This window comes from Lontra canadensis, unplaced genomic scaffold (assembly GCF_010015895.1).
Source record: "Lontra canadensis isolate GAN:19392208 unplaced genomic scaffold, GSC_riverotter_1.0 scaffold52, whole genome shotgun sequence".
Taxonomy (NCBI): domain Eukaryota; kingdom Metazoa; phylum Chordata; class Mammalia; order Carnivora; family Mustelidae; genus Lontra; species Lontra canadensis.
In genome coordinates, this window is record NW_022631046.1 from 10,398,714 (window position 1) to 10,424,171 (window position 25,458).

General features: G+C 44.7%; 1 protein-coding gene across 1 annotated transcript; it reads right to left on the reverse strand.

Annotated features, from left to right (window-relative positions):
- Positions 1-24,651, reverse strand: HAL (histidine ammonia-lyase). The gene is made up of 20 exons (XM_032874274.1): positions 24,355-24,651; positions 23,836-23,896; positions 23,702-23,729; positions 23,308-23,382; positions 23,144-23,216; positions 22,973-23,039; positions 22,630-22,667; positions 21,891-22,016; positions 18,302-18,441; positions 16,574-16,621; positions 15,571-15,718; positions 14,722-14,817; positions 14,572-14,630; positions 13,380-13,460; positions 10,874-10,939; positions 10,630-10,795; positions 8,048-8,182; positions 4,265-4,373; positions 4,096-4,165; positions 1-467 (listed from the first exon to the last, which is right to left on the reverse strand). Exons 1-20 carry the CDS (start codon positions 24,599-24,601, stop codon positions 327-329), a joined length of 1,974 nt encoding a protein of 657 aa, XP_032730165.1. The 5' UTR covers positions 24,602-24,651; the 3' UTR covers positions 1-326.
- Between the last annotated feature and the right edge of the window lie 807 nt (positions 24,652-25,458).

Here is a 25,458-nt window from a genome sequence, read left to right on the forward strand (position 1 = left end):
CTAATGTTTTTGGAAAAAAATACCAATCTGTTTCAAAATTTGAGATCAAATGAATGAAGTGGTCTGTGGCCTGTTGATATTGTTAAGGAAGAAAGAAAACTATAATCTGAAAACAACTTCTGTGTCTCAAACCAGGTCAACAAGAACACAGTGCTAGAGTGAGCAATGCTAATGCCGTTACCAGCCTAAGCAAAGGAGGTTGTAGAAGGACCGAACAACATAATGGGTTGATGTACTTAGGAAAGTCCTCAGGTCTCTTCTTCAGCATAATATTGCTTGCTGTTCAACCAAGGACCCTCTGATCCACTGATCCATGACAAAGCCTGTCAAAGATCTCCGGACTCGGGGATTTTGGTGGATTTCTTATGTAGAGATTCCAGTGAAAAGGCTGTTGGAGAAACCGGTCTGGATTCTGGAATATGTTCCATTCTGTATTTTTCGATGTATGGGGCAGCAACCTCCCAGACCTGAGAGGGATAAAGCAGAGTCAGAATGTTGACGACACTGTCCTCACATGTCAGTCAACATCAGCTTCATCGAATCAAAACGTCACGAGCTGACCAGGCAGGCACCTAGCAGCTGTTTGCTTGCTTTCATTCGACACCCAATCTGTATGCATTAGACTTTGGTTGCATTAACAGCTTTTAAAATACGAAGTCCAAAGCCTTTCTAAAGTTTCCCGGGAGGGTTTTCAGCTGCTTACTCTTTGGAATCAAAACAAGCCAACACAGAAACAAAACCCAGACGATTCAGTGTGGACGGAATTAAGGAAAGTTGCTCAAAGGTATGCATGTGCGTTTTCTAAAGCAAGCTTTGAATAGCGCAACGGATTTCCTTGTTTGCTGGGTTTCCATGGCACATGTGCTCTACCCCTTACGCCCTTAAAAAATTTTTTTTTAACTTTATTTACTTATTTTGTGAGAGAGAGAGCATGCACAAGCTAAGGGACAGGCAGAGGGAGAAGCAGACTCTCCGCTGAGTAGGGAGCCCAATGCAGGGCTGCATCCCAGCACCCTGAGATCATGAGCTGAGCCAAAAGCAGACCCGTAACTGGCTGAGCTGCCCAGCGCTCGATTCCTTCCACTCCTGCTGCTCCCACAGCCTCCTGTGGGCCAGCGGCATCGGCCTCCCCTAGAACCAGACCCCCAGGAGATTCATATGCACAGGAAAGTTTGAGAAGGGGCGTTTCAGACCCTTGCTTACTCTACAGCTCCACGCACCAGCCTATTCTGTTTCAGGAATCTCCTCTTCTCAAGTTCAGGTCCTGTTTTTGATTCACAGCTGCTTTTTTTTTTTTCTCTTTTAAGATTTTATTTATTTGAGTGAGAGAGAGAGCCTGAATGGGGTGAAGGGCAGAGGGAGAAGCAGACTCCCTGCCAAGCAGGGCGCCCCATGCGGGTCTGGATCCTGGGACCCCGGGACCACAGGATCATGACCTGAGCCGAAGGCAGACACTTAACCGACAGAGCCATCCAGGTGCCCCTACAGCTGCTTTTTATCAGCTTGTTGCTAACAACCAAGGAGCATTTCCTTTCCTTTTGTATTACCTTAGAAAATGTATCCTTGCAAATGCTAAGTTCCTCGAAAACAGGAGGGGGCGCCTCCACGGTCACTGCAGTGTTACTTACAAACTGCCAGACATTGGTGGCCACCGAGGGGTGTGCGGCAGCGCTCCAGCCGGTCTTCAGGGTTATCTTGAGTCAAGGTAACACACTTCTTGCTTGCTGACCTAAGGCCCTTGATCTGTAACAGAATTAACTGACTTTCTTTGAGATTTGCAGACCTCTGGCCTTGGGGAATGAAGGACCAGAACTTTCCCAGGCCCCAGAGGCCAGCAAATCTGTTGGGAACTGCCTTGGCTTTCTGCCTAACCCAGCAATCTTTATCAAAATGGTTTTCTTTTTTAAGGTCACACACATAAATGACTTTCCTGACCCTCCCTTTGTGCATCTGTAGCTCTTGCCCTCCTTTGTAGAAAGAATAGGACACTCTTGCTCCACCTCTGGGTACCAAGGAACCAGACCTCTTTGCTCAACTGACCTCCACCCTAGGCACCAAAAAACCAGAATTTGCACAACCACCAAGCACCAAGATGACTCTGTAGCTGCCATCATCAAGTCTGCAGGTAGGCAAGAAATGTCACAGACCACTGTACTCCCTTAGCTGATTAAACCCCTTTAAATAACTCTGGGCCAGGCAAAACCTGGGAGTGGGCTTTGGGACAAGAGTCCGGCTTCTCCCTAGGTGGCTGGCCTCATGAACAGAGCTCAAAGTCCTTTCCCATCAAAACTCATCTCTCGAGTGTTGGTCTTTCAAGGGATGGGCAGCCAAATTGGGGTTTCAGTAGCAGACAAATGGATAAAGACAATGCAGGGTGTGTGTGTGTGTGTGTGTATTATTCAGCCGTAAAGAAGAAGGCACTCTTGGCATTTGTGACAATCTGAATGGACTGTGAGATCAGTATGCTAAGTGAAATGAGTCAGAATCACAGATACTATGATATGTGGCATCTAGTGCAACGCCAACAAACGGAGCTCATAGATACACAGAACAGACTGACGGTTGCCAGAGGAGGCGGGTAGAAGGTGAGCAGTATGGGTACAGGGTGTCAAGAGGAACAAACCTCCAGTTTTAAAATAAATAAATCCTGGGGATAGAAAATGCAACAGGGTGACTATGGTTAATTACACTGTATTGTCTCTTTGAAAGTTACTCAGAGAGTAGACCGTAAAAGCTCTCATCAGGAAAAGAAAGAAACTGTAACTGAGTACGGTGACAGATGTTAACCAGACTTATCGTGGCGATCGTTTTGCAAAATACACAGATATCAAATCATTCTGTTGTTCTCCTGAAACAAATATAATGCTGTATGTCAGGTCTATTTCAATTAAAAAAGGCTAACCTCTCACACACCTCTCTACGAGCACCAAAGTTGGCAACACGCAAGGCCCCTCAAAGAGAGTAGGGCACAACCTGGGAATGACAGCTGTGAGGATCAGAGGGAAAAGTCATTCCCCAAGAGCAGAGCAATGGTTCCAGGGGAAATCAAGAAATTCTAGAGAACAGGAGGCCCACAAATCACAACAAAAGGCTCAAAGAACTTTAAAAAATATATTTAAAAAATAAATCAGCCTAGGGGTGCCTGAGTGGCTCAGTCAGTTAAGCATCTCCCTTCGGCTCAGGTTATGATCCCAGGATCCTGGGATCGAGCCCCCAATTGAGCTCTCTGCTCAGCGGGAAGCCTGCTTCTCCCTCTCCTTCTGTTTGTGTTCCTTCTCTTGCTCTGTCTCTCTCTGTCAAATAAATAAATAAAATCTTAAAAAAAAAAAAGTCAGCCTATGAGGCATCTGTCCCTATTGGATAAATCTATAGTCAATGAAGCCAGAGGAAATAAGCAGTAAAGAGAACCCGAATCTCACCCAGGATGACGGGCGGGACAACACCACAGCGCTAGACAGACCCAAACACCTTTGAAGTAAAACCCTAGGACTTGGGGTGCCTGGGTGGCTCAGTGGGTTAAAGCCTTTGCCTTTGGCTCAGGTCATGGTCTCAGGATCCTGGGATGGAGCCCCGTATTGGGCTCTCTGCTCGGCAGGGAGCCTGCTTCCTCCTCTCTCTGCCTGCCTCTCTGACTACTTGTGATCTCTATCAAATAAATAAATAAAATCTTTAAAAAAAAAATCCTGGGACTTTGTTTTGTCTTGAGGTCCGTTTAGTTATTGGGCTCGTTGGAGGAGGCAGTGATAACATCATGGAAATAGAACGTGCTTTTGAACAAAAGAGGATATTTTTGGTGAAGGGGATCCATGAACCTTTCATCTCATTTTCTCCTCAGGAGTACCTGTCCCAAACTCCATTTAAAGTCCTTTCAGTTTCTAATTGCTAGATAGTCAATGTTTAGATGCAACACGGGACACTTAAGAGTTTATCAAAGAGCTTTTTAGTTGCCTTGGAAGTTGCTCGAGTTCCTTTTTGTTCACTTCCAAGGAAGAGACAGGAAACAAAAGAATAAGACAGTATTTCTGCAGTTCCCACTCCCATTTTGCTTTCCCATAATGACCCAAAACTAAGAAGGAAGCCAAGTGGCCAACTTGCCTTCTGCTCAACGAGCAGCCTGTGCGCTGCCTCAATGTCTGGAGCCATGAAGCGATCTTTTATCCAGGGCCTGCACAGAAAGCACATCAGACCATCAGCCCAACACGAACTGTGGCCAGGGTTCACAGTCCTGAAATGATGTCACACCCGGGGACCTGTTTGTCTTTACCTTACAACAGAGCGCACGAGGTCGTAGACCTTCTCCAGAGGAGTGGTTGTTCTCAGGGGGCGTAGAAACTCTATGCCCTGGCAGGCTGCGAGGAGCTCGATGGCCAGCACTATGAGAAAAGTGGAGGGGACAGCTGTTTGAAGCCAACTTCGTGCGGGGGGATATCACTCACGTGGAAGTTGTCAGCCAGCTCTCGCCAACTGAGAGATGGTTGTCTCTCGGTCTTTTGGTAGAAAGAGCTGCTTTGGTATTTGGTTACCATTCAAAAATTTCCTCTTCTACCCCACTGGCTGGATCTTTAACGTTTAGAAGGGGAGTGCTGTACAGGTAAATGTCTTAGTGCTCTCCTTCTTATGTCATCTGATCAAGATGGATGACATCTGTGTCCTATTTCTATTTGTTTTAGTCTTGCTGCTTCTCTTGGGGCTGAAATACCTGGCACATAGACTTTCGTCAAAGGACTGAATGAGCCAGGGAAGGAGCAAAGCAGTCTTTTGTTGCGCTGCATAATTCTACAATGTTCTTTCGAGCCTTCAAACTCAAAGGCTCCCAAGCCCACTAAAACTCAAATTGTAGAAACTAGTATCTTGCCAACTTTAGGTTTCTTGATAAAACAGTCTTTACATGTTTTTTTTTTCCCTAGTTAAGAACTCTTATTAAATGTACCATACCTTGCTATCAGCTTTGAATATTGAAATCTAAATTTCTCTACTTTTGGATTCCATTATTTGCCAAGAAAATAACAAAAAAGCTTCAAGTTGATCAAACCATTTACGTGGTCAACTGAAATGGAGTATTAAAAAGATTTGGTGTCTTATCTTAAAATTTATGAAGCCCATTCCAAACTCTGGTGAGTACAGACAGGACACCATGGGAGGGGATGAAGCAATGGGATCCATTTTGGACCTGGAAGAAACTTCACATCTTCTAAGTGCAGTCCCCTTACTTTATGCATAAGGAATTGGAAACTTCAAGAAGTTGAGCTGGGGTAGACAGGGAAGACATCTGAGATAAAATCTGCACAGCAACCAAGGTAGAATGCAGAAGTGAACCGTGTGAAGGCCTAGGGGAACAATGTTGCAGGCAGATGGGCCAGCAAGGACACAGGTGCTGAGTTAGGGATGTGTCCTTGGTGGGTACAAGAATAACACGGTGGTTCCAGGGTAAGGAATGGAATGGAGAGAGGGGACAGTGAGAGCCAGAAGCCAGATCACGCATGATCCTTGTAGGCTACAGGAATGGCGCTGGATTTTGGTTTGAGCACAAGGAACAAACTGGCAAATTTTCAGCAGGAACATAGTGTGGTCAAAATTACAGTTTAAGAACCTCACCCTGATTATTGCATGTGGTAACTGTAGAAGAACAGTAGTGAAAACAAGGAGACCATTCAAAAGGAGATGACAGAGCCTTGATTCGGTGTCTTTTGATGGTAAGTCTGATTTGCTGATGAATTGGATAGAGAATCTGAGAATGGACAAGGGTGACTCCTTAAGCTTTTGGCCAGAGCAACATGTTCAGTGGGGACATTAGGAACACACCGTGGTAGGCAGATCATGATAACAGGTGTTGGGGAAGGTGTGGAAAACTCAGAACTCTCAAAAACTGCTGCTAAGAATGTAACATGGTAGAGTCACTTTGGGAAACAATCTGGCAGGTCCTGAAACAGATGAACACAGGTTATCATATGACCCAGCAACTGCACTCTAGAGAAATGAAAACATTATGTCTGCCCAAAAACTTGTACACAAATGTCCATAGCAGCAGTATTCATACTAGCCAAAAGGTGGCCAAAACCCAAACATCCCTCGCCTGATGAATGGATAAACAAAATGCGGTATAGCCATATGATGGAATATTACTGGGCCATGAAAAAGGAATGAACCACTGACACATGCCACCACATGGACGGACCTTGAACACATTATGCTGACCGGAAGAAGCCAGTTACACAAGATCAGATATTGTAGGCCATTTCTTTGGAATTTCCAGAAAAGGCAAATCCATAGAGAGAGAAAGGACATCTAGGGGGCCTAAACCTCGGGGCAGGGTGGAGTAGGGAGAATGGGCGAGTGCTGGGTCAAGGGTACAAGGTTTCACAAGGTTTCTTTTTGGGATGAAAATGTTCTAAAATTGATTTGTGGTAGTGATGGCACAACTTTCTGAATACGTTAATTACAACTGAAGTGTACAATTTAAGTGAGCGATTGTGTGGTACATAAATTATATCTCAATAATAAGAGCACATAACTCTCCCACATTTATCTTAGGATACCTTCGTCCTTGCTTATCTGCCATTTCACCTTCTGCTGTTTTGGTTGCTCACAATCAACCACGGTCTGGAAGCAGGTGAGCCTTCTGATGGGTCGTCAGATGCCTCTTTCTGACGAATCACCATCGGAAAGTCAAGGGTAGCCTAACGCTACCTCACAACGCCCGAGGCGTTTGCTCACTTCTCCTGGCCGCGTACGCATTCTGTCGTCCCCCCTTCATCACAAGAAGAGTGAGTAAAGCACAGTAAGCTATTTTGAGAGAGCTCACGTTCACCGAACTTATATTTCAATATATCGTTTTAACTGTTCTACTTGATTAGTTATTCTTGTCAATCTCTTACTGTGCCTGATTTAGCAATTAAACTGTATCACAGGTATGTCCATACAGGAGAAAAACGTGGTATACATAGGGCTTGGTGTCTCGAGGGATCAGGCTTCTCCTGAGGGTCTTGGAACGTCTCCTCCCCCTCCCGGAGAGGGGAATTACTGTAGTGATATTCTTTTGTCTTTCAACGGCTTCTGATACAATTGCAAAAACTTAGTAGCTTAGCTAACAATGCCTAAAGGAAGGCAATTGGTCTTTAAAAAAACAAATAAGCAGTCATTAAGGCGGGGAGAGGTGGGCCTAACACAGCTCCACCCTAGAAAACTATCTCCCGAAAGATACGGATCTGAATCTTGTTAATTCTTCCACAGCCGTTGGAAAATGTGGGGGACAGAGATAACATGCAGATAGCAAGTTAAAAGTAACACCGGGAGGAGGCTAACAGGTAAAAATCCAGAATGTTAGATGCTGACAGAAGAACTGACCTGTTTTTTTAACTAGTCTGTGGCATGAAAAAAAAAAAAATGGGAGAGGGGAGTGTTCTAGATGAAAAGAGGCTTACAACTTTGACCACCAAATTTAAAATGTGGACCTTGAATCTGGATTTGAACAAACCCACTATGCAGGCATTGAGAAATTGGGAAATTCTGAATATGTACTCAATTTGTTATGTGATACCAAGACTCACTGTTGATTTTTTTTGGACATGAGAATGGCATGATGGTGGATTAAAAAAAAGCATTCATATTTAAGGGACAAAGTATGCAGGAAGAAAATAACGTGTTGGGATTTGTGTGAAAATAACTTGAGAAAGTCAAGGAAAAAATGAAGCAAATGTGCTGTTGAGTTGGTGTACAGGAGGGTTTGTAGCACTAACCTCTCCACTTTTGAATATGTTTTTTTAATTGTTTAAAAAATTAAGCCGACCAGCGAAACTGCTTAGACAGCAGGTGTGGTTCCTAATCTTCGGAGAGCTTCAGAATCACCTGGAAGACTTGTTAAACCCAGATGGGTTCTGCTCTCTTCCCTAGAGTTTCTGATTTAGCAGGTCTTGGGCTGGGCCTAAGAATCGACCCTTCTAACAAGTTCCCAGGTGATGCCGCTGCTGCCCGTAGGGATCCCACGAGCAGAACCGCAGATGTGGTCATTTGTTGGTGGGGCACGCCGTCCCAGACCGGCTGGGTTTACCTTGTTCTACGTGCTCGATGACCCGAAGGGCCTTCCTTGCTGCCCATCCTCCCATGGAAACGTGGTCCTCCGTGGCGGCGCTGGTGGAGAGAGAGTCCACAGACGAGGGGTGGCACAGAACCTTGTTCTCAGACACTGCAAGAGGCCAGGGCAAGGTAAGTAAGCTGCTAATGGGAAAAATTGCCTTGTTGGCTTGCCAGTGTGCCTAACAGCACGGAGTGTCCTCTCCAGGAGCTCTTGGTTGGTATTGAAGCACCAGATGGTCCCAGATTATTTTGGGAAAAGGAAGCATGTTGGGTTGGTATTAAATGGAAAAGGAGGGAATAGTGAGTTCTGAGATGAGAACTGATAGGAACCCTATTACAAACCCTATTTGAAAACACTGGAAGCGTTTAGCATGCCGGGAGACTAGGGGAAAAAGTCGTAATGGACTTTGCCAAGTACTTGAGAACAATGGACTGATTGTGTCCCCAGAGGAGGCGTTAGGATTCAGGGTTGTATTTGGGGGTGGAGACTGGGCCCACAGATCTTGCACAAAGAGATTTCATAGCTCAGACTGTTCAGTGGGGGGATTCAAGCAAGGGCTCCGTGACTGCCGGATGCGTCTTAGGGAGGGGGAGGAGTTCTGGAGATGGCCTAGATCAGACTTTATTGTGCATGAGTCACTCCAATCTTGTCAATATGCAAATGTTGAGTTTCGAGTGGGGCCTGAGATTCTGCTGTTCTAACAAACTCTCAGTGGATGACTGGATTCTTGGCCCAGGGACAACACATTAAATGTGGAGGAGGACCTACATTCCAGAGCTCCTCCCCTGCTCCCAGAGCCTTGGAGAGAGTTTTCTCCCCTACGTTTTTGCTCCCGAGAGTGGCTGGGTGAGGTTCCGTTGTTCTCCCTGCTATAAGGGATCCTGAGATAATCTAGTGATGTAGACCAGCTGGTCAGCTCGTCCTAGACCAGAACTTTCCAGGTTTCAAGCACGGTGAGTCCCAGGTCCTGGGACCCAAAACCTGCTTTAATGGATACACAGTCTGTGGTGAGGCTTATTTAGAAAGAGAAGTTACACGTCTCTGAAAAAGAAAACTACCTGTTTCATTCTAAAGAAAGCAAGTTGACAAGTTGAACAACTTCAATAGGCAGTTTAGGGAAAGCCAAACACATTCAAATGAAGCTTTCCAAAGTCCCTAATGTTTTCTAAAGCAGTTACCACGACCTCCCTACATTAGTATGAGAAGTTGCTACCCTTAGAGGAGTATTTTCATAAGGAGGTACGTGAGTAATTAGAAGATACTGGATGGAGGACACGATGAATTCAGGGACTCCTTTGGGTTGTGGTGAGTTTTCATGTGAGGCTTCAGTGAGGAAGGGGTTAGGAGCAATATTAATAACAGCTAATATTTATTTAGTGCTTAAAACACGGTCGGGCATAGTTCTAAAGCTTTATATGCATTAATTCATTTAATCCTCAAATCAGTCCCATTAGGTAAATTCATCACCCCCATCTTACGGAGGAGTAAACAGAGAGAGGATTAAGAAACTTGCTCCATATCTCACTCCTGAAAAATGACTGAGTTGGAATTTGGTCCTAGAGTCTACGCTCTTGATTAAGCACAGGCTCTCCTGCCTCTTGGGTAGGTTTGCCTGAAAAAAATACGGAATGCTCAGTTAATTTTGAATTTCAGGTAAAAACAAATAATTTTTTAGTACAAGTATGTCCCGAGTAATTCAAATTTAACTGCGCATACTGCATTTCCATTTGTTAAATGTGGGAACCATAGTTTAGGATTAAATACAGATTAAAATGAGATCCACATTAATTGAAGCTAGAGCATGGATTTGAGAACAAAAATGCCTGGGTTTGAATTCAGTTCCACTTACTAGCTGTCCAGTGTTGGGTACGTCACCTAACTTCTCCGATCTTCCGGTGTTCATCTGTACAATGGAGCTAATAATAGTACGCGCCTCGTGGTATTGTTGTGACCATTAAGTGAGCAAATATTAACGAAGCCCTTAGTGCATCCTTTGTACTGGAGCCTGCTGTGATGTGTTACTCACAGTTTGGAGTCAGAGATCAGCCACACTGAAGCTCAGTTTTCATGGAGGGCATCTTCTCATAAGCATTTTTGCACATTGTAATCACATATTTATGATCTTAGTGGCTGGTGTATCTAATAGAATGTACCCAAAGCTTAATCATTCAAGTCAGCCCAAGTTTCGCCATTAATTGTAGATATCTTTGTCCTTTTCCTTCTGCTAGTCTTCAAATTGAGATTAGGGAAAAAGCTACAAAGATGAATTTCCTATATGATATTCAGTTGCGTCCTACAGAGAAATTATGGAAACCTCATCATTTACAAACTCATTAGGTATTAGTATGTTTCAGTCTAGCTTTGTTTAGGTTTCCTTCAGTTTTTTTCTAAAAAACGTTCAAGAGACTTCCCTTCTGCATTTCTGTCGAGTCAGGTGGAATGCAAATGAGGTGGGGGGTAAAGATCGCATTCAAGGACAAAATTGGACACTTTCAGATGAAATGGACAGGCTTGTGTTCTGGGGAACGGGCGGTATTCTCGGGCGGTATTCTTACCGAGGGCTGCCGCGGTGCAGTGCGCAATCATGAACCCGGAGTTGAGACCACCTTCAGCCACCAGGAAGGCAGGCAGCTCGCTGAGGGAGGGGTTACAGAGTCTTTCAATTCTTCTTTCACTTATCGCAGCAAGTTCATGGACTCCAATGGCCAAATAATCTAGGGCCTAGAAAGAGTGTCTCAGTTCACCTGGCTTAAATTGGAATACGCTTTCAGGGTCAGGAGCAATTCTAAAAAAGCTTACTTTGGCTGGGTATTCACCATGGAAGTTTCCTCCAGAAATAGTCTCTCCTCTGTTGGCAAAAACCATCTTGCAAAACAAGTTAAGGCTAATTTTTAGCACTCGTAGCCCTTGTACAAATACGGGTGGAGGGAAGGAGTGTCTTTCTACAAGCGGTTGTTGACATAAAGGGACACAAAAACAAACACAGAAACAACAAAGCAAATACCCAAAACCTTAAAGATGAATCATGCACACCTAACTAGGGGCCAAGGAAACATGGAACATGAAATGTTTTTTGGTTTTTGTGCTTTTTTCTGAAATTAGAGGTTTCTCGGACACCACAACTATCATAATCTAGTGGTTAGTACTTTCCCTCAAAAGTTTGTGTCTGTAACTAAGAACGGAGACCAGGACACCAGTTTTATTTCTTCTTCTTGTGCTTGGTCGAATTTGCTGAATGGAAGACTTTGTTGATGAACGACCACCAAATGGCCTGGAACAATCAATTCTGGAAAGATTTTCAAACTTTCGTCTACTCAGTGATCCTACAGCAGCATCCAGAGCAAAAGGTGGCCAAGAGGCTGTTGCAAACCGATCTCAGTAGGAGCAATTCAGACTCCCTGCATCGTAAGGCCCTCAAGGATCATCCCATTCTGTCCTGTGCTTCGCTTAAAACAACAGGCACCCAGACAAAGGCAGTAACGGACCCTTCTTGTAGATTGCAAAGAGCTGATTTATACCTACTGGACTAAAGAATGCTTATTATCTATCAGCTAGGAACTCACTCTGTGCGAGGAAGGCTCTGACTTCCAAAGAGCTGGAGATGCACGTATTACATTAACTTCATCAAGCTGGGAGTTACCCTTTTCAGGACATACAACCGTGAGCCTCTTGGGCCCAGCGCTGGCTCTCTTCTCCACCGAGCCACCCCCAGTCACGGGCCCTTGTCTTCTCTCCATTCTCTGAATCCTTATAGCAAGTAGTCTTTGCACATACTTGGAACTTAAGCATGTCAATTGTTCTCCAGTTGTTCCAAATTTGTTTGTTGGCAATCCGAGTAAAGCAATCAGAATTTAGCCCCTAGGGGCGCCTGGGTGGCTCGGTGGGTTGGGCCTCTGCCTTCGGCTCCGGTCATGGTCTCAGGGTCTTGGGATCGAGTCCCGCATCGGGCTCTCTGCTCGGCGGAGAGCCTGCTTCCTCCTCTGTCTCTCTCTCTGCCTGCCTCTCTGCCTGCCTCTCTGCCTGCTTGTGATCTCTCTCTGTGAAATGAATAAATCTTAAAAAAAAAAAAAAAAAAGAATTTATCCCCTATAACATCTAGCAACTGTCTAATAGGTGCTCTATTTCTACAATAGAAAAATTGAGAGGAATATTCTTTCAACTAACACCAATATTGCAGGGGAATTCCCAAATAGTACCTTATTGGAAATTCATTGATAATTAAGAATCTTTATTTTTTAATTTTTTTTTTAAGATTTTATTTATTCATTTGACAGAGATCACAAGCAGGCAGAGAGAGGTCTACTCCATTTGGGGCAGCCCAGTGCGTAGTGGTGTTGAGGTGAGTGAGTTGAGAATTATTTAGTGTGGGTCTGACTTAACTGTAAAACGACCTGACACTGAGGACATAAAACACACATCCTGAAGTAAGCTTATCAGAGAAACCACACTGGCAAGGTCCTGTGATAAATCAGTCTTACCCAGCTGCTGTGAAACCCGTCTGCTCACCTCAGCTAGGAATGGCTTCCAAAGTTGTTAACTCAGCACTTTCTCCAGTGTTGAGAACTGAGGCAGATGTGGGATAGGAAAGATATATTGCTAAGGGCCTGGGTGGTCTTCAAAGGCAGTATTGAGTATCTCTGTGAAGACTTTGCCAGTGTGACTCCTGACAGATCACATCAACATCTGGAGGGAACTACACCATCAAAGAACATTCCCAAGCAGAAATAAGATGGCTCTGCGATACCCACACCATGAAGGAAAGAAGGGCTCTATCTTTGACAAATGGAAGCGTTCTTACTACGTAAAATTTAGAAACACTGATCGGAGTAAAATCCATGTCAAAATAAAAACTTGAGGTAGGGAAAGCCATAACTCCTTGACAATATTTTGGTAAGTGTTAACAAGTTGCCTTCTGTCTAATGTGTCTCTAGAACCAGGAAGGCTTGCATAAATGCCAGCCTGGGCGGGGTCCCCACAATCCCACTTGTGACATACATCTTCATCCTCTATCAGCAATCTCAGCCCTGGATTTTAGGGCAAACATCTTCCTGAACTCTCTCAGCCAATGCTGGAAATACATCCTTTAGCCTTGAATGGGTCCACTGGGAAAGCAAAGCATGTTAGATTCTGAAGTGAAATTAGGTTCACAGACCTGCCTCTGTCACTTACCCTCCGAACTTCAGGTACTTAGTCTATTAAAGGGAGTGACAGAACAGAGATGCGACACAAGACGATCACTTCAGTGGATCTAAAAATCACCAGCTGGAATTCTACAGCTACAGCTTAGTACGCAGTCAAAAGATACAGGATTATCTGTTGCGCTGTTAAGTTCTGTGGTAATGATGTTCTTCACGAACGCTATCGTGTCATTCACCACACCGTGGACCTAAAATACAAGATCAGATGAGTGAATACGTTGAAAACATGGATAATGGTGTCTGTCACACGGAGTCTGATGTTTGTCTTAGAATAGCAAGGATCTTATTAGGATAGCAAGGAAGCGAGATTTAAACTGGGATTTACTTGGGCTATAAAGCTAACTTAGCAATTCTTTCCGGTAGATGTTTCCGATCACCTAGCTAGAATGGGAACTTGCTGAGTCAAAGGAAATGTGGGTGTTTGCTCTGGGGAGGATTCTTTACTACACTCTAGACTAGAGTCTGGCACCAAATGAAATATTGTTTCATTCTTGAGAAGTATATTAATCTCTCATCCAACTAATTGCCACACACAAACAAGCAGTAACATCTGCGATGCTGAACACCTCATGCCAGCTCAGGTCTTCTGCGTTGTTTTAACTAAAGTTAAGCCTCACAGATTTATTTATGATGGTTTATATCTGCTGATCAAATGCAGATAAGTTACAACCATGATGTGCCCTTGAATTATGATTCGCCCTTCCTGTGGCCATCTCTGTCAGGCTGGTTCTTGTGGTATCCAAAAGGGAGAACCAGTTAAAATTCCATTAACGGGTTAGGATGATGTTTATTACTAAGAATTTTTAAAAGTTATGTCACTAAACCAACACAACAAGTTGTCTCTTGTGCTTCTGTACAAGAGAATTGAGCAACGCAATTCAAAAGGAAACAGCTTATCCTAGAGAATAGAAGCTCTGCGATGACCGGACAAATGAAGTATGATACGAGTAACTTTTTAAAGAGTCAGTAAATGGGGTGCCTGGGTGCCTGGGTGGCTCAGTGGGTTAAAGCCTCTGCTCTGCCTTCGGCTAAGGTCATGATCTCAGGGTCCTGGGATCGAGCCCCGCATCGGGCTCTCTGCTCAGCGGGGAGCCTGCTTCCTCCTCTTTCTCTCTGCCTGCTTCTCTGCCTACTTGTGATCTCTGTCTGTCGAATAAATAAAATCTTTAAAAAAAATGTTTAAAAAAGGCAGTAAAGAAATTTGGATTATAACTGAACATTACATGACTTTTTAACACTCCTCTTTTTCTGTTTTGTGCCCTGAATTGGAAAAAAGAAAAGATTGTTTTGTTGGTTTACCTGTGGACAGCAGCGTAAGGTGTACGCATCCTGAACACGATCACAGAACCTGTGACTCTCTGCGGAAGGGGACGGCAAGGGACACGTGGTCAGTTTTTTCCCCACAAAACACAGCACCACATAAGCTCACTCACATGAACACGCCCAGACCTGCTATCTCAGATGGGTGGTGATCTGAGTCCAAGAGTGACCGAAACCGGAAAGCAACTTCGATTTGCCCACGGTGAGGGCGAACCCCGTGAATGTCTAGAATTGATGAAAGAGAAACAGTCTGAGCAATTCTTGCATTAGAATGAACTACCATCGATGGGTCAGGACCATCCACAGTGCTGACACAAGCCCTCAAAAGTCCCAGAGCCGCTTACCAGCGCTCAGAAGCTTAACTCCAAAAGCAAGATTTTCCTCACTGACCGCATTTTTTCTGCTTTCAATGTCTGGGTGCAAATATGTGTGGAGCCCACTGGGAATTTAACTCAAGACCCTGGGCTGACCCTAAAAAGATTTAGGCTGATAATGGAAGGGAGCTCCATAGGGGCCAATTTCTGATAGTTTTCAATCCTTTTTAGACTGTTTTTCTGTCCTACTACCTAGAATGGTAGGGAGTCTTTCAAATTCACCACTTTCCCGGTAAGCTACAACTTCTGTAGTTTTTCCCTCCCAATTTTCTAATGGGGACCAACGCTAATCCTACTCTAATTCTAAAACCCTGTGAACGGATTCCTAAGACGCGCACAGTTGGATGGGAGTCAGACCTGAGTGATCCGGAATTCTGGGTCAACTCTAGAGGGAGCATCTGTCTGTAAAATGGGGTCATTTCAAGATCAAGTGTGGCATCACTTAGAGGAAGCTGTAGCAATACTGTGTATGCCATAGGGACTTGGGGATTTTCCTTTTCCCCTACCATCCACCCCCACCACTCTCATGTCTAAAGACCGGGTCCAGCCCACCCAACCAGCTCTGGCCGACTGAACAGTAACCCAGTGGAAGAGCCATGCTGACCCGTATCGAAGGCTTTGGTGGTGCCTTTCAGCACTTCCAGGGTCAAGGCCGCCACGATGTCGGCCTGGCGTGCAATAGCACTGGCTCTCTCCACGGCTTCACAGCCCAGGGAGGTGATCATCTGTGTCCCATTGATGAGCGCCAGGCCCTTTGGAAAGGAAGAGAGAAGTCCTTTGTGGTAGTTGTTGTAACCCACGTTCAAGCTGATTTCATATCTTTTGCTTCCGTAAGAGAAGAGTTAACCTGTCAGCTGAATGACATTTATTTATGTTTTTGAAAGTGCAGGGCAGGAATGCTTAGTAGGCACTGGAAGATTAAGTGCCATCATCTGTGAACTGGTTAGCATAGACCTGGCAAGTGAAATACGTGTTAATGTCCCCGTTCTCAAGGCAGCCATGGCCCTCCAGGGTAGACTGCATATAAAATCTTCAGCTCCGGGCGCCTGGGTGGCTCAGTGGGTTAAGCCGCTGCCTTCGGCTCAGGTCATGATCTCAGGGTCCTGGGATCGAGTCCCGCATCGGGCTCTCTGCTCAACAGGGAGCCTGCTTCCCTTCCTCTCTCTCTGCCTGCCTCTCTGCCTACTTGTGATCTCTGTCTGTCAAATAAATAAATAAAATCTTTAAAAAAAAAAAAAAAATCTTCAGCTCCTAACGAGGCTCCTTTTTTTTCACTGGTCCTCATTGTGGACAAGACATCTTAAGACATTTCTGGTCCAAGATTCTTGGTGGAGAGCACCCAAGGGATCTTGACTCAAAGCATCTGTTAGGGATCCTTAGGGATCCTGATTTGGAGTTTACATTCTTAGGTAAGAGAACCCCTAAGCATCCGCAGCATGAAGAATCTTTTGAAGGCTTGGGGAGGAGTCCTTTCTTCAGGGACAAACTTTAAACAGACATGAAAGCCACATTTACTTTAAGAAACCAGTCAGACGGATATGAAGACTGAACATAGTCTATAAATAAAGACTTGTTAAAATGAGGAAATCTTCCTCGAATCTCTTTACCTCTTTCGGTTTCAAAACAATTGGTTTCAATCCATGAGCTTCCAGGACCTGCAAAGTGATTAAGAAGATAAAAATGGGTGTCAAATGAATTTCGAATTTCATTTTTTCTATTTCCAATTTCACAAGGAATTGATAAAATATCCTTAAGCCTAAAGATCTGTCTTATAAAGGTTAGACCTACATAAATCGGTTCTGTTCTTCTACTCTGGTCTACTCTCTTGTTCTATTCTTTAGTCTGAAAGCTGACTTCTAGTTCACGTAATTTTTATACTTAAAGCAGGGGCTTTAGTGTCTGAGGATATAACCCTGCGTTTGGGTTTCTAGGTCCTTTGTACTCAGCTTCCACGTTAGGGACTCACTTTTTCTCCTGCTGCTTCCTCAGCACAGACGAGCACCTCTACTGTACTGAGGCTTTGTTCCCAACTGTCCGCAATTCTCTGCCTCCAGAGCTTGACTTAAAAAGTCCTCCACCCTCAGCCTACTGATCTAAGCACTGGCAGAATTATCTTCTCCCAAATAAAGGAGGTGAAACAGTCACTGTGCTAAGGACCCTCAAGGAAGGAAGGAAGGCAGAGTCAGCACCATTCACCGTGTCCACTTCACAAGTGTATTGGGGGTACTTGTTACCAGACTGTTTTGAGGGGTAAGCCTAGGGCTGGCCTAGGAAAATTGAGACAGAGTAGCTCAGGGGCAATTCCAGAATGAGAATATGTTAAGCAATCTGGGAAGGAAGTGCATGGGGTTTGCTGGAAAATGAGCACTGAAGATGCTAGGAGAGCAGAAAGGATGGGGTTCAAGGCATTTGGAGGGGAGGGGAAAGACCCAGAGGACTCCTTGGAGGGAGGAGGAGCAGGAGGGAGTGGGAAAGAGAAGAATGAGCATGTGTTGGTCCCTCTGTCCCAGACACAGCACATCCCACTCTAGAACCGAGGGGGAGGAATTCGACCAACGAGACTCTTAGAAGCCACGCTGAGTTTAGACCTTATTCTAAGGACAATGGGAAGCATTACAGGCTTAAGCCAGGACATGCTGGAATGTGCTGTGTGAAGGGGGCTGGGCAAACACTGTACACAGAGAAATAAAGGACAGGCTGTAGGGAACAAAGGTGATCTGGAACCTATATCCCGCCAAGGATTATCTGTTCCCTTAACTTCTTCCTCCCCTTTGGTCCTCTGCCCCTTCACTGAGGGGACCTGTCAGCAGTTGACCTGAGCTAACATGTCAAATAATGCTGTGGGCTGCTCTGGTGGAATCTGGAGATAGATGAGGAAGACATGAAGGTTTTACCAAAAACGAGCCCTCTGATTCACCACTGGGGTAGGAGCTTGGGGGGAAATGGAACCAGCTGTCCAGAGGCCATACAGTCAGGATTGTGAGCCATGGCTCTGCACTGTGAGACCAGCAACTCAATAAATGCCCACCAGTGTGTGACCTCCTGGATAGGCCCCAGAAGAGTTTTCGTTGCAGAACAAATTGCTGGGATCCACACTGGTCACTGTACCTATTCACCAAGGTGACCACCAAGTCCAGAAGCCCGATGGTAAAGAATGGGAGCTTAGAGCCTCGCCTAGTTTGACTCGTAAGCTCCAGTTTTCATTTATGAAACAGGGATAAAGGTGGCTCCCTCACGGGGCTGCCATAAGGACTCAATGCTATGAAGCAGGCACCCGTAGCCGGCGTCCGGCTTAGGGAAACTACCGTGGATGGAAGTTGTTCGGAAAGTCTTACGTATTTCGCATCAGCCCAGCCACTCTTTGGAGACCACATCCTCCCTTCTCCAATGAGCCCAAGAGCAAGATGAGACAGTGGGGCAAGATCTCCACTGGCGCCAACGGTTCCTTTCTCTGGAACATAGGGCAGGCAGGAGGCTGGGAGAGAAGGAGGCACCCGTTATTTCTGGCTATCTTCACTTTACCAGTGAGACCAACCTCCCCAAGAAGGAGCTAGTGTCGCTTTGTGACACAAATACCGGGGGAAAGCACAACTAGTGCTTAAGGGACCTGACTGAGCTGCTATTAAAAAAAAAAGGGGAGAGGGGAATAAGGGGGATGGGCTGGAAGGAGCACCCTCCCAGTTGCAAAAAGCCATCTCTTGTAGCCACTTTAAGTTTAGACTGTAAAGACCTGTACTCTGAAAACTATAAAACACTGACGAAGGATGTTGAAGCCAACACAAAAAAATTGGTATATTTCATGGAATGGAAGAATTAATATTGTTAAAATGTCCATACCACCCAAAACAATCTATAGGTTCAATGTGATCCCTACCAAAATACCAATGGCATTTTTCACAAACTAAAACAAAGAATCCTAAAATGTGTATGGAACCACAAAAAACCCCAGTAGTCCAAGCAACCTTGAGAAAAAAAGAACAAAGCTGGAGGTATCACAATCTCAGAATTCAAAATGCTCTACAAAGCTGTAGTAATCAAATCAGTATGATAGTGACATAGAAATGGACACACAGATCAATGGAACAGAATAGTCAGCCAGAAGTAAATCTATGCATATATGACCAATAAATCTAGGACAAAGGAGGGAAGAATATACAGTGGGGAAGGTTGTCTTCTCAATAAACGGTGCTGGGAAAACTAGGTCACCTTCTCACACCATACACAAAAATTATGTCTAAATGGACCTAAATGTGAGACCAGAAACCATAAAACTCCGAGAAGAAAACAGGCAATAACTACTGATATTGGTCTTAGCAACATTTTTCTAGATATGGATCCTCAGGCAAGGGAAACCAAAGCAAAAGTAAACTATTGGGACTATACCAAAATAAAATGTTTTCACAATGAAAGAAATCATCAACAAAATGAAAAGACAACTTACTGAAAGGGAGATGTTAGCAAATGATATGTCTGGTAAGGAGTCAATATCCAAAATAGAAAAAGAACTTATAGAACTTCAGAAAAACCAAATAGTCCAATTAAAAAATGGGCAGAGGACCTGAATAGATATCTTTTCAAAGAAGACATCCAGATGGCCAACAGACACATTAAAAAAATGCTCAGCACACTCATCATCAGGAGAATGCAAATCAAAACCTCAGTGAGCTATCACCTCACACCTGGAAGAATGGCTAAAATAAAAAACTCAAGAAAAAACAAGTGTTGATGAGGAAGTGGAGAAACGGAAACCCTTGGGCACTGTTGGTGGGAATGCAAAGTAGTGCAGCCATTTTGGAAAACAATATGGAGTCTCAAAAGATTAAAAATAGAAATACCATATGATCCAGTAATTCCAATATTGGGTCCAAAGAAAATTAGAACACTAATTTGAAAAGATACATGCCACCCCTATGTTTACTGTAGCATTATTTACAAGAGCCAAGATATGAAAGCAACCCAAGCATCCATTGATAGATGAATGGATAAGGAATAGGTAATGTGTAGGTATATATGTATATACATATATACATGTATGTATACACACCCACAATGAAATATTACTCCGCTATAACCAACAATGAGATCTTGCCATTTGTGACAACATGGATGGACCCCAGTAGGTCTTATGTTAAATAGGACAGAGATAAATACTGGGTGATTTCATTTATATGTGGAATCTAAAACAAAACAAAACAAAACAAAAGAACCAGAAACAGACTCCTAAATATAGAGAATGAGTTGATGGTTGACAGAGGTGGGGGCACTGGGAAAAATGGGTGAAGGGGAGAGTAAGGGGTATAGGCTTGCATTTATGGAATGAGTAAGTCATGATGATGAAAGGTACAGCATAGGAAATACATATTTTCTTAAAGTTTAGACTGTAGACTCTATCCTCAGGACAATGGAAAGCATTACATATTTTAGCCAGGACATACTCAGATTTGCTGTGTGACGGTGGTTGGGGGTACACTGTATATAGAGAAACAAACCAGATCAGGCTGTATGGAAGAAAGGTGACCCCCATCACCATAAGGATCATCTATTCCTTTAACTTTTTCCTCTTTCTTGGTTCTCTACCCCTTTGTATTCACTGTGTATGGTCTACTCAGACCTAGAAATTTTTAGAAATTGTAGCAATATATCTTAAAGATCAGGAACTAGCTATTGTTCATTACAGTCTTGTTCCTAAGAACAAGTTAGAAACGATCTAAATATGGAATTAAGGGACCATATGGCCAAAGAGTGTGTGTAGCCATTAAAAGATATTGGGAGAAAAAAAGAAAAGTCATTGGAGAATGTTTGGAAACATGTAAATATTTATACCAGAAAAGTAATATAAAATGTTCTAGAAGGGTAAGACACAACCAAAGTATTCACAGGGGTTCTCTAAGGAGGTAAGCTTAGGGAACGTAGTCTCTTTTTTTTTTTTTTTTTTTTTTTTTTTTTTTTTTTTTGGCCCAGATTCCTAGGCACCCAGCCTGCTACCTCACCACCACTTATAAACAGACATGTACTGCTTTGGAGGAAATTCTCAGTTACCAAGAAAAAAAAAATCCTCTTTTTTCTAAAGTAAACTCAGATTCTTAATAACAGTGTGTTTTCCAACTGCTAAATAATGTCAGTAGGATAAAGTGCCATCCATAGGCCAGCTTCCAGATCATGGTTCACCCAAGGGAATTCTCAGAACTCTAGGCACCCAGAGGTGCCCTATATACCTTTATAACTTCACCCCAAAGAGTTTCCTGAGCCTGCACTGACCTATTCTGTTCATCCTTATCTGTGAGAAGGGATAGTGGCCTCCCAAGCATTTCAAATCTTGTCTCCATGTTGGACTTTTTCTATCCTGAGAAGCTCCAAAGAGCGGAACTGCATTGTATCCTGGCACCAGATGGCTTCCTGGTCCAAAAGCCTTTGATCTCTTTACACTTCCGTTCTATCTTTGCAAGAAGTTGAATTGCAGTTATTTAAGTCTGGCTAACCCACCATCTGGGGAGCATTAAGATTTCAGATTCCTAGACACTAAATGGAACTACTGAAATGGTCTTTGGGATGAACATCTAGGAATCATGGTGTTTCCCAGATGATTTGATGCAACTTCTCTAACCACATCGGGGCATCATAGAGTTCAAGGTTCTCTCCAGCTTTAAGCTCAGGGACAGACATGAGGGGTTTGTTCCAGACTTAAAGGTACAAATACTAAGTGAAAGGTGATGAAGAATGAGTTAAAGGTACAAAGGATTAAATGTCTCTGTCCCCACCCTCACCCCCCCAGTTATCCTTCTCCTCACCAAGCCCATTTCCATTCGTCTCCATTATTTTATGTCATCTTGTCTCTGCTAATTCCTCCCTATGCCATCAACCAAGAGTGCCTGTGGTACATGCCCAGCCTCAATGGAGGGTCAACCTGGGGATCCATGGCATTACCATTAAATACTTCAATAACTTGCTTGAGGGTCTCCAGGGAAATGCCACTGTACCCCTTGGCTAAGACATTGATCCTTAAAGCCAAGAGCATCCGACATCTCTCAGGGATTAGTGGTTTCCCAACACCTGCAAAACAGAATTGATGTTTTTTTCCTAGAAAATCAAAGTCCTTTCTATCTCCATCTTTCAAATCTTTTCCCAGTTCAGTCCAGTCTCCTACCACCTGTCTCTTCTTGACTCAGATAGTTGGACTGCTCTCTTTCCTGACTGTCCTGCTTCTTAAAATCCCATCTTCTAGAAAAATGGGAAACCCCAGTTTTGTCTTTTTGGTTCTCTTTCCTAGAATGTTTCAGTGAGCCCCACCTTCCCCAACACCCTTAGAATAGCAACTAGCTCGGATTCTTGACAGACTTTTCCATCTCACCTCATCCTGATCAACTCATTCCCTGAGTTCCAGCCTTCACTCCTTCCCTGAACCCACCACTGTGTTGGCACGGCCATGTACATGCTCCTGCCCCAACCCCATCCCTCCACTTGGCCCATTCCTTCCCTGAGATTCAGCTGAAAGGTGGTCTTGTCTGACGTTTTCTGCTTCCCTTCCTCCCCTGAAGCAGAACTGGCATGAGTTTTCAGGATGCACTAGCTACTCGCGGCTGTTAAAGGATGACTTGCACTGTGCTGTGCTTTAATAACCAAATCAAACAAGACTAGAAGTCATTTGATGTTTGAAATGACTTACCTGAAGAATGTGAACGTACTAAGTTGACCTGGAGCTCTCTGGAAGAGAAAGGGAAAACCCCTCTTAGAGACCTCGCAGTGAAAGTGTCCCCTCAGCTGCAGAAATGAAGGGAAGAACAGGTGAATCTTTGGAGAGACAGAATAAGGCAGTGTGATGCGATGGAAGAGAGCAGTAAGCCTGTGTTTTCAATGCCAACTCGTATGCAAGTGAACAGGAGCCTTATCCTCCTCATCTGGAAATTGGGGCAAATGTTAATTACGTTTCTTGTTGAAAGAAATTCCAAAGATGGGGACAGGTGGCATGTGAATGTACGTTTGTTGGGGGGAAGGGGGATCAGACTTACTCTAGCTTATTGACAGGAATTACAGTTCTGGCAAATTTCCCAAAACCTGTAGTTATACCATAAACAACTAGGGGGAAGAAAAAACAACAAAAAGACATGGTACCATTAGATGCAGGTCATTTTTTTTTTAAGTCAATAAAAAGAATTGTGTACACAAAGAGAAAAAGATACCAGTTTTTTCTTTCACGATGCTATCTATGACTTCCCTGGATTTTTGCACCTTCTTTTCAGCAGTTGGGGTGAGCTAGGAAAACATTGGTCAAAGCTGAGCATGTTGAAGGCTCCCATATGCAGTGAAAAAGGTCAGAGGACATCCCTCCCACCCTCCCTGGTACCTTTATTTTGTAGCGTCCTTTCCCCAAGTTGACCAGATCCTCTGTGGTCAGGCTGTCCCCATCTAAGGCAATGTACTACACAAAAGAAGGGGACCTCGGTGAGCTTGAGCAACTGGGCTGCTTGACCAAGAGAGTAGGGAAGCCTCAAGCAGAACTGAATTTTGACACTCAAGAGATTTTATTTCTGCTCTGAAACATTAATGTGCTAGTGAAAAAGCTTGGTCTAGAAGAGGCTGAATAAAGAAAGCAAGAAATAAGCATAATACCTTTTCCTAACTTCACAGAGCAGGATAAAGCCTGATAGCATTTGGTCATAAATTCTGCAGGCCCCAACCCTCCAGAAATGAGCACGACTTCATTTTCTTTACAAAAAGAGTGTTGGCTTGAAGCTTACCTTTTCAGGCTCTCGGTACTTGCTATATCTGAAGCCAGGTAAAGGAAAACACTGGGGAGTGTGAGAAAGCCCCTGCCCCGTCCCGGGCAGGAGTAGCCCCCAGAGCAGACCAGCCAGCCTGCAGGGAAGGATACAGGTAAACTCCTTCTGGTTGTGATGGGATGAAGTCGGGAGACATGGCGTCGCCTTCTATAACTGAAACGAGAATACCAGAGAGGCTCCTTTACAGATGGCAAGGGAGAGGCTCCTTCAGCGTTGCTGGCAAACCAGGAGACCACTGTTCCACTGCCTCTCACTTCTATAGAAATGGCTGCTTTAGAACAACCTCACGGGCTTTCAAGTGCTCTTAGTGTCTTTTCCAAGGAGGAGAGCAAAAGGTAGAGATGCAGGTGTCAGGTGTGGGCAGGGTTTAAACGGCAGTTCAAACTCTCACCTGCACCCCACCCCCCTCGAACGCAGCCTCTATGGCATACCAGGGACAAGGGAAGTCAGCTCGTTTCAGGGTCTGTGGCCTTGCTATAACAGGTGAATGGGAAGCCTCCCCTCTCCCAGGCGTGTGCCCGCCCGCAGCCCACCGCACATGCCCGGGGGGGGGGGGGGGGGGGGTGGCCGCCGAGCCTCCTTCCCGGGCACGCATGGACTCGGCCACTCACCCACTTCCACAAACTCGTTGTCCTCTAGGGCCACTTCCAGCAGGTCCTCGTGGTCCAGCAGGCCCAGGCCCTTGCACCGGCGCACGAGGAAGTGCACATCATCCACCGAGGCAAAGCCACCATTATCTGGCTTATTCTTGATGTACCTCCTGACAGCCTCACGGCCTAGCCAGCCAATGGTGAGCTGCGCATCCCGGCAGGGCACGGCCAGCCATTCTCCGCGCACGTGCACCGTGTACCTGGGCATGGCTCCGTGTCCCAAGGGGACCCTGACACCAGTTCCTCTGCCTGTGGTGGCTGCCGGGTGGGGAGAGTTTTATCTGGGAGTGACTACTGAGGTGTGGTTGGCTGGGAGGAAAGGGATGGACTTCCAAAACACGCCCCCTCTCTTGCCTTTACTCATCCACACATTGGACAAATATTTATTGAGGGCCATACCAGTGTCCCTTTGAGTTTTCACAGCTGAGCTCCAGGCAGGAGAGGCCGAGCAGGGTAGCCCTGCTCACACAAAGCCCTGGCTTCTCCCATGCTGGGGGTGCCAGTGCCTGCTGGGTGCCGTTCTCCTCAGGGCCCCCAATTTCTCCCTCCCCTGGCTTCTGTGTTCTCCACTGAGGGCAGCTTATAAACGCCATGTTCCTGTTTTTATCTGGAATTACTCAACTGTAAAATGCACCTTCTGGTCCACTGTGACACCAGGGAGTGTGGTAATCTTCATTTTTTTGTTTATTCCACAAACATGTGTTGAGCAACTACTCCCTGTCACCACCAAGGTTTTCTAAAGCTGTTCCCCCACAAAGGGAGACTGCAAAAGTCAGAGATCATTCTCACAAGGAAAGGTCACCATCTGGATGAGTGAGCTATTCTGGCTCAGAAGTTAACAGCTCACACAGCCTTGGGTAGAACTCCAGCTCCACTATTTCTTAGCTTGGAGCAAGTGAAGTTATTAATTAACCTCTGTTTCTTCTTCAAAATGGAAGAGGTAGACTGCCTCAATGCTGTATTTGCAGTATCTCCTTGGGACCCAGTTCTGGCTCTGCCATTTACTAGCTGTGTGACCTCTGGGCAGGTTATTTGATTTCTTGGGGTCTCAGTTTCTTCATCTAT

Coding starts and splice junctions, on each gene's coding strand:
- HAL (XM_032874274.1), bottom strand. CDS start 24,601: ATGCCCAGGTACACGGTGCACGTGCGCGGAGAATGGCTGGCCGTGCCC. Junction 22,017..22,629: donor AGTACGTTCACATTCTTCAG/GTAAGTCATTTC, acceptor TCTGTTTTGCAG/GTGTTGGGAAACCACTAATC. Junction 15,719..16,573: donor TTGTTTTGAAACCGAAAGAG/GTAAAGAGATTC, acceptor TCCTTTCCAAAG/GGCCTGGCGCTCATCAATGG.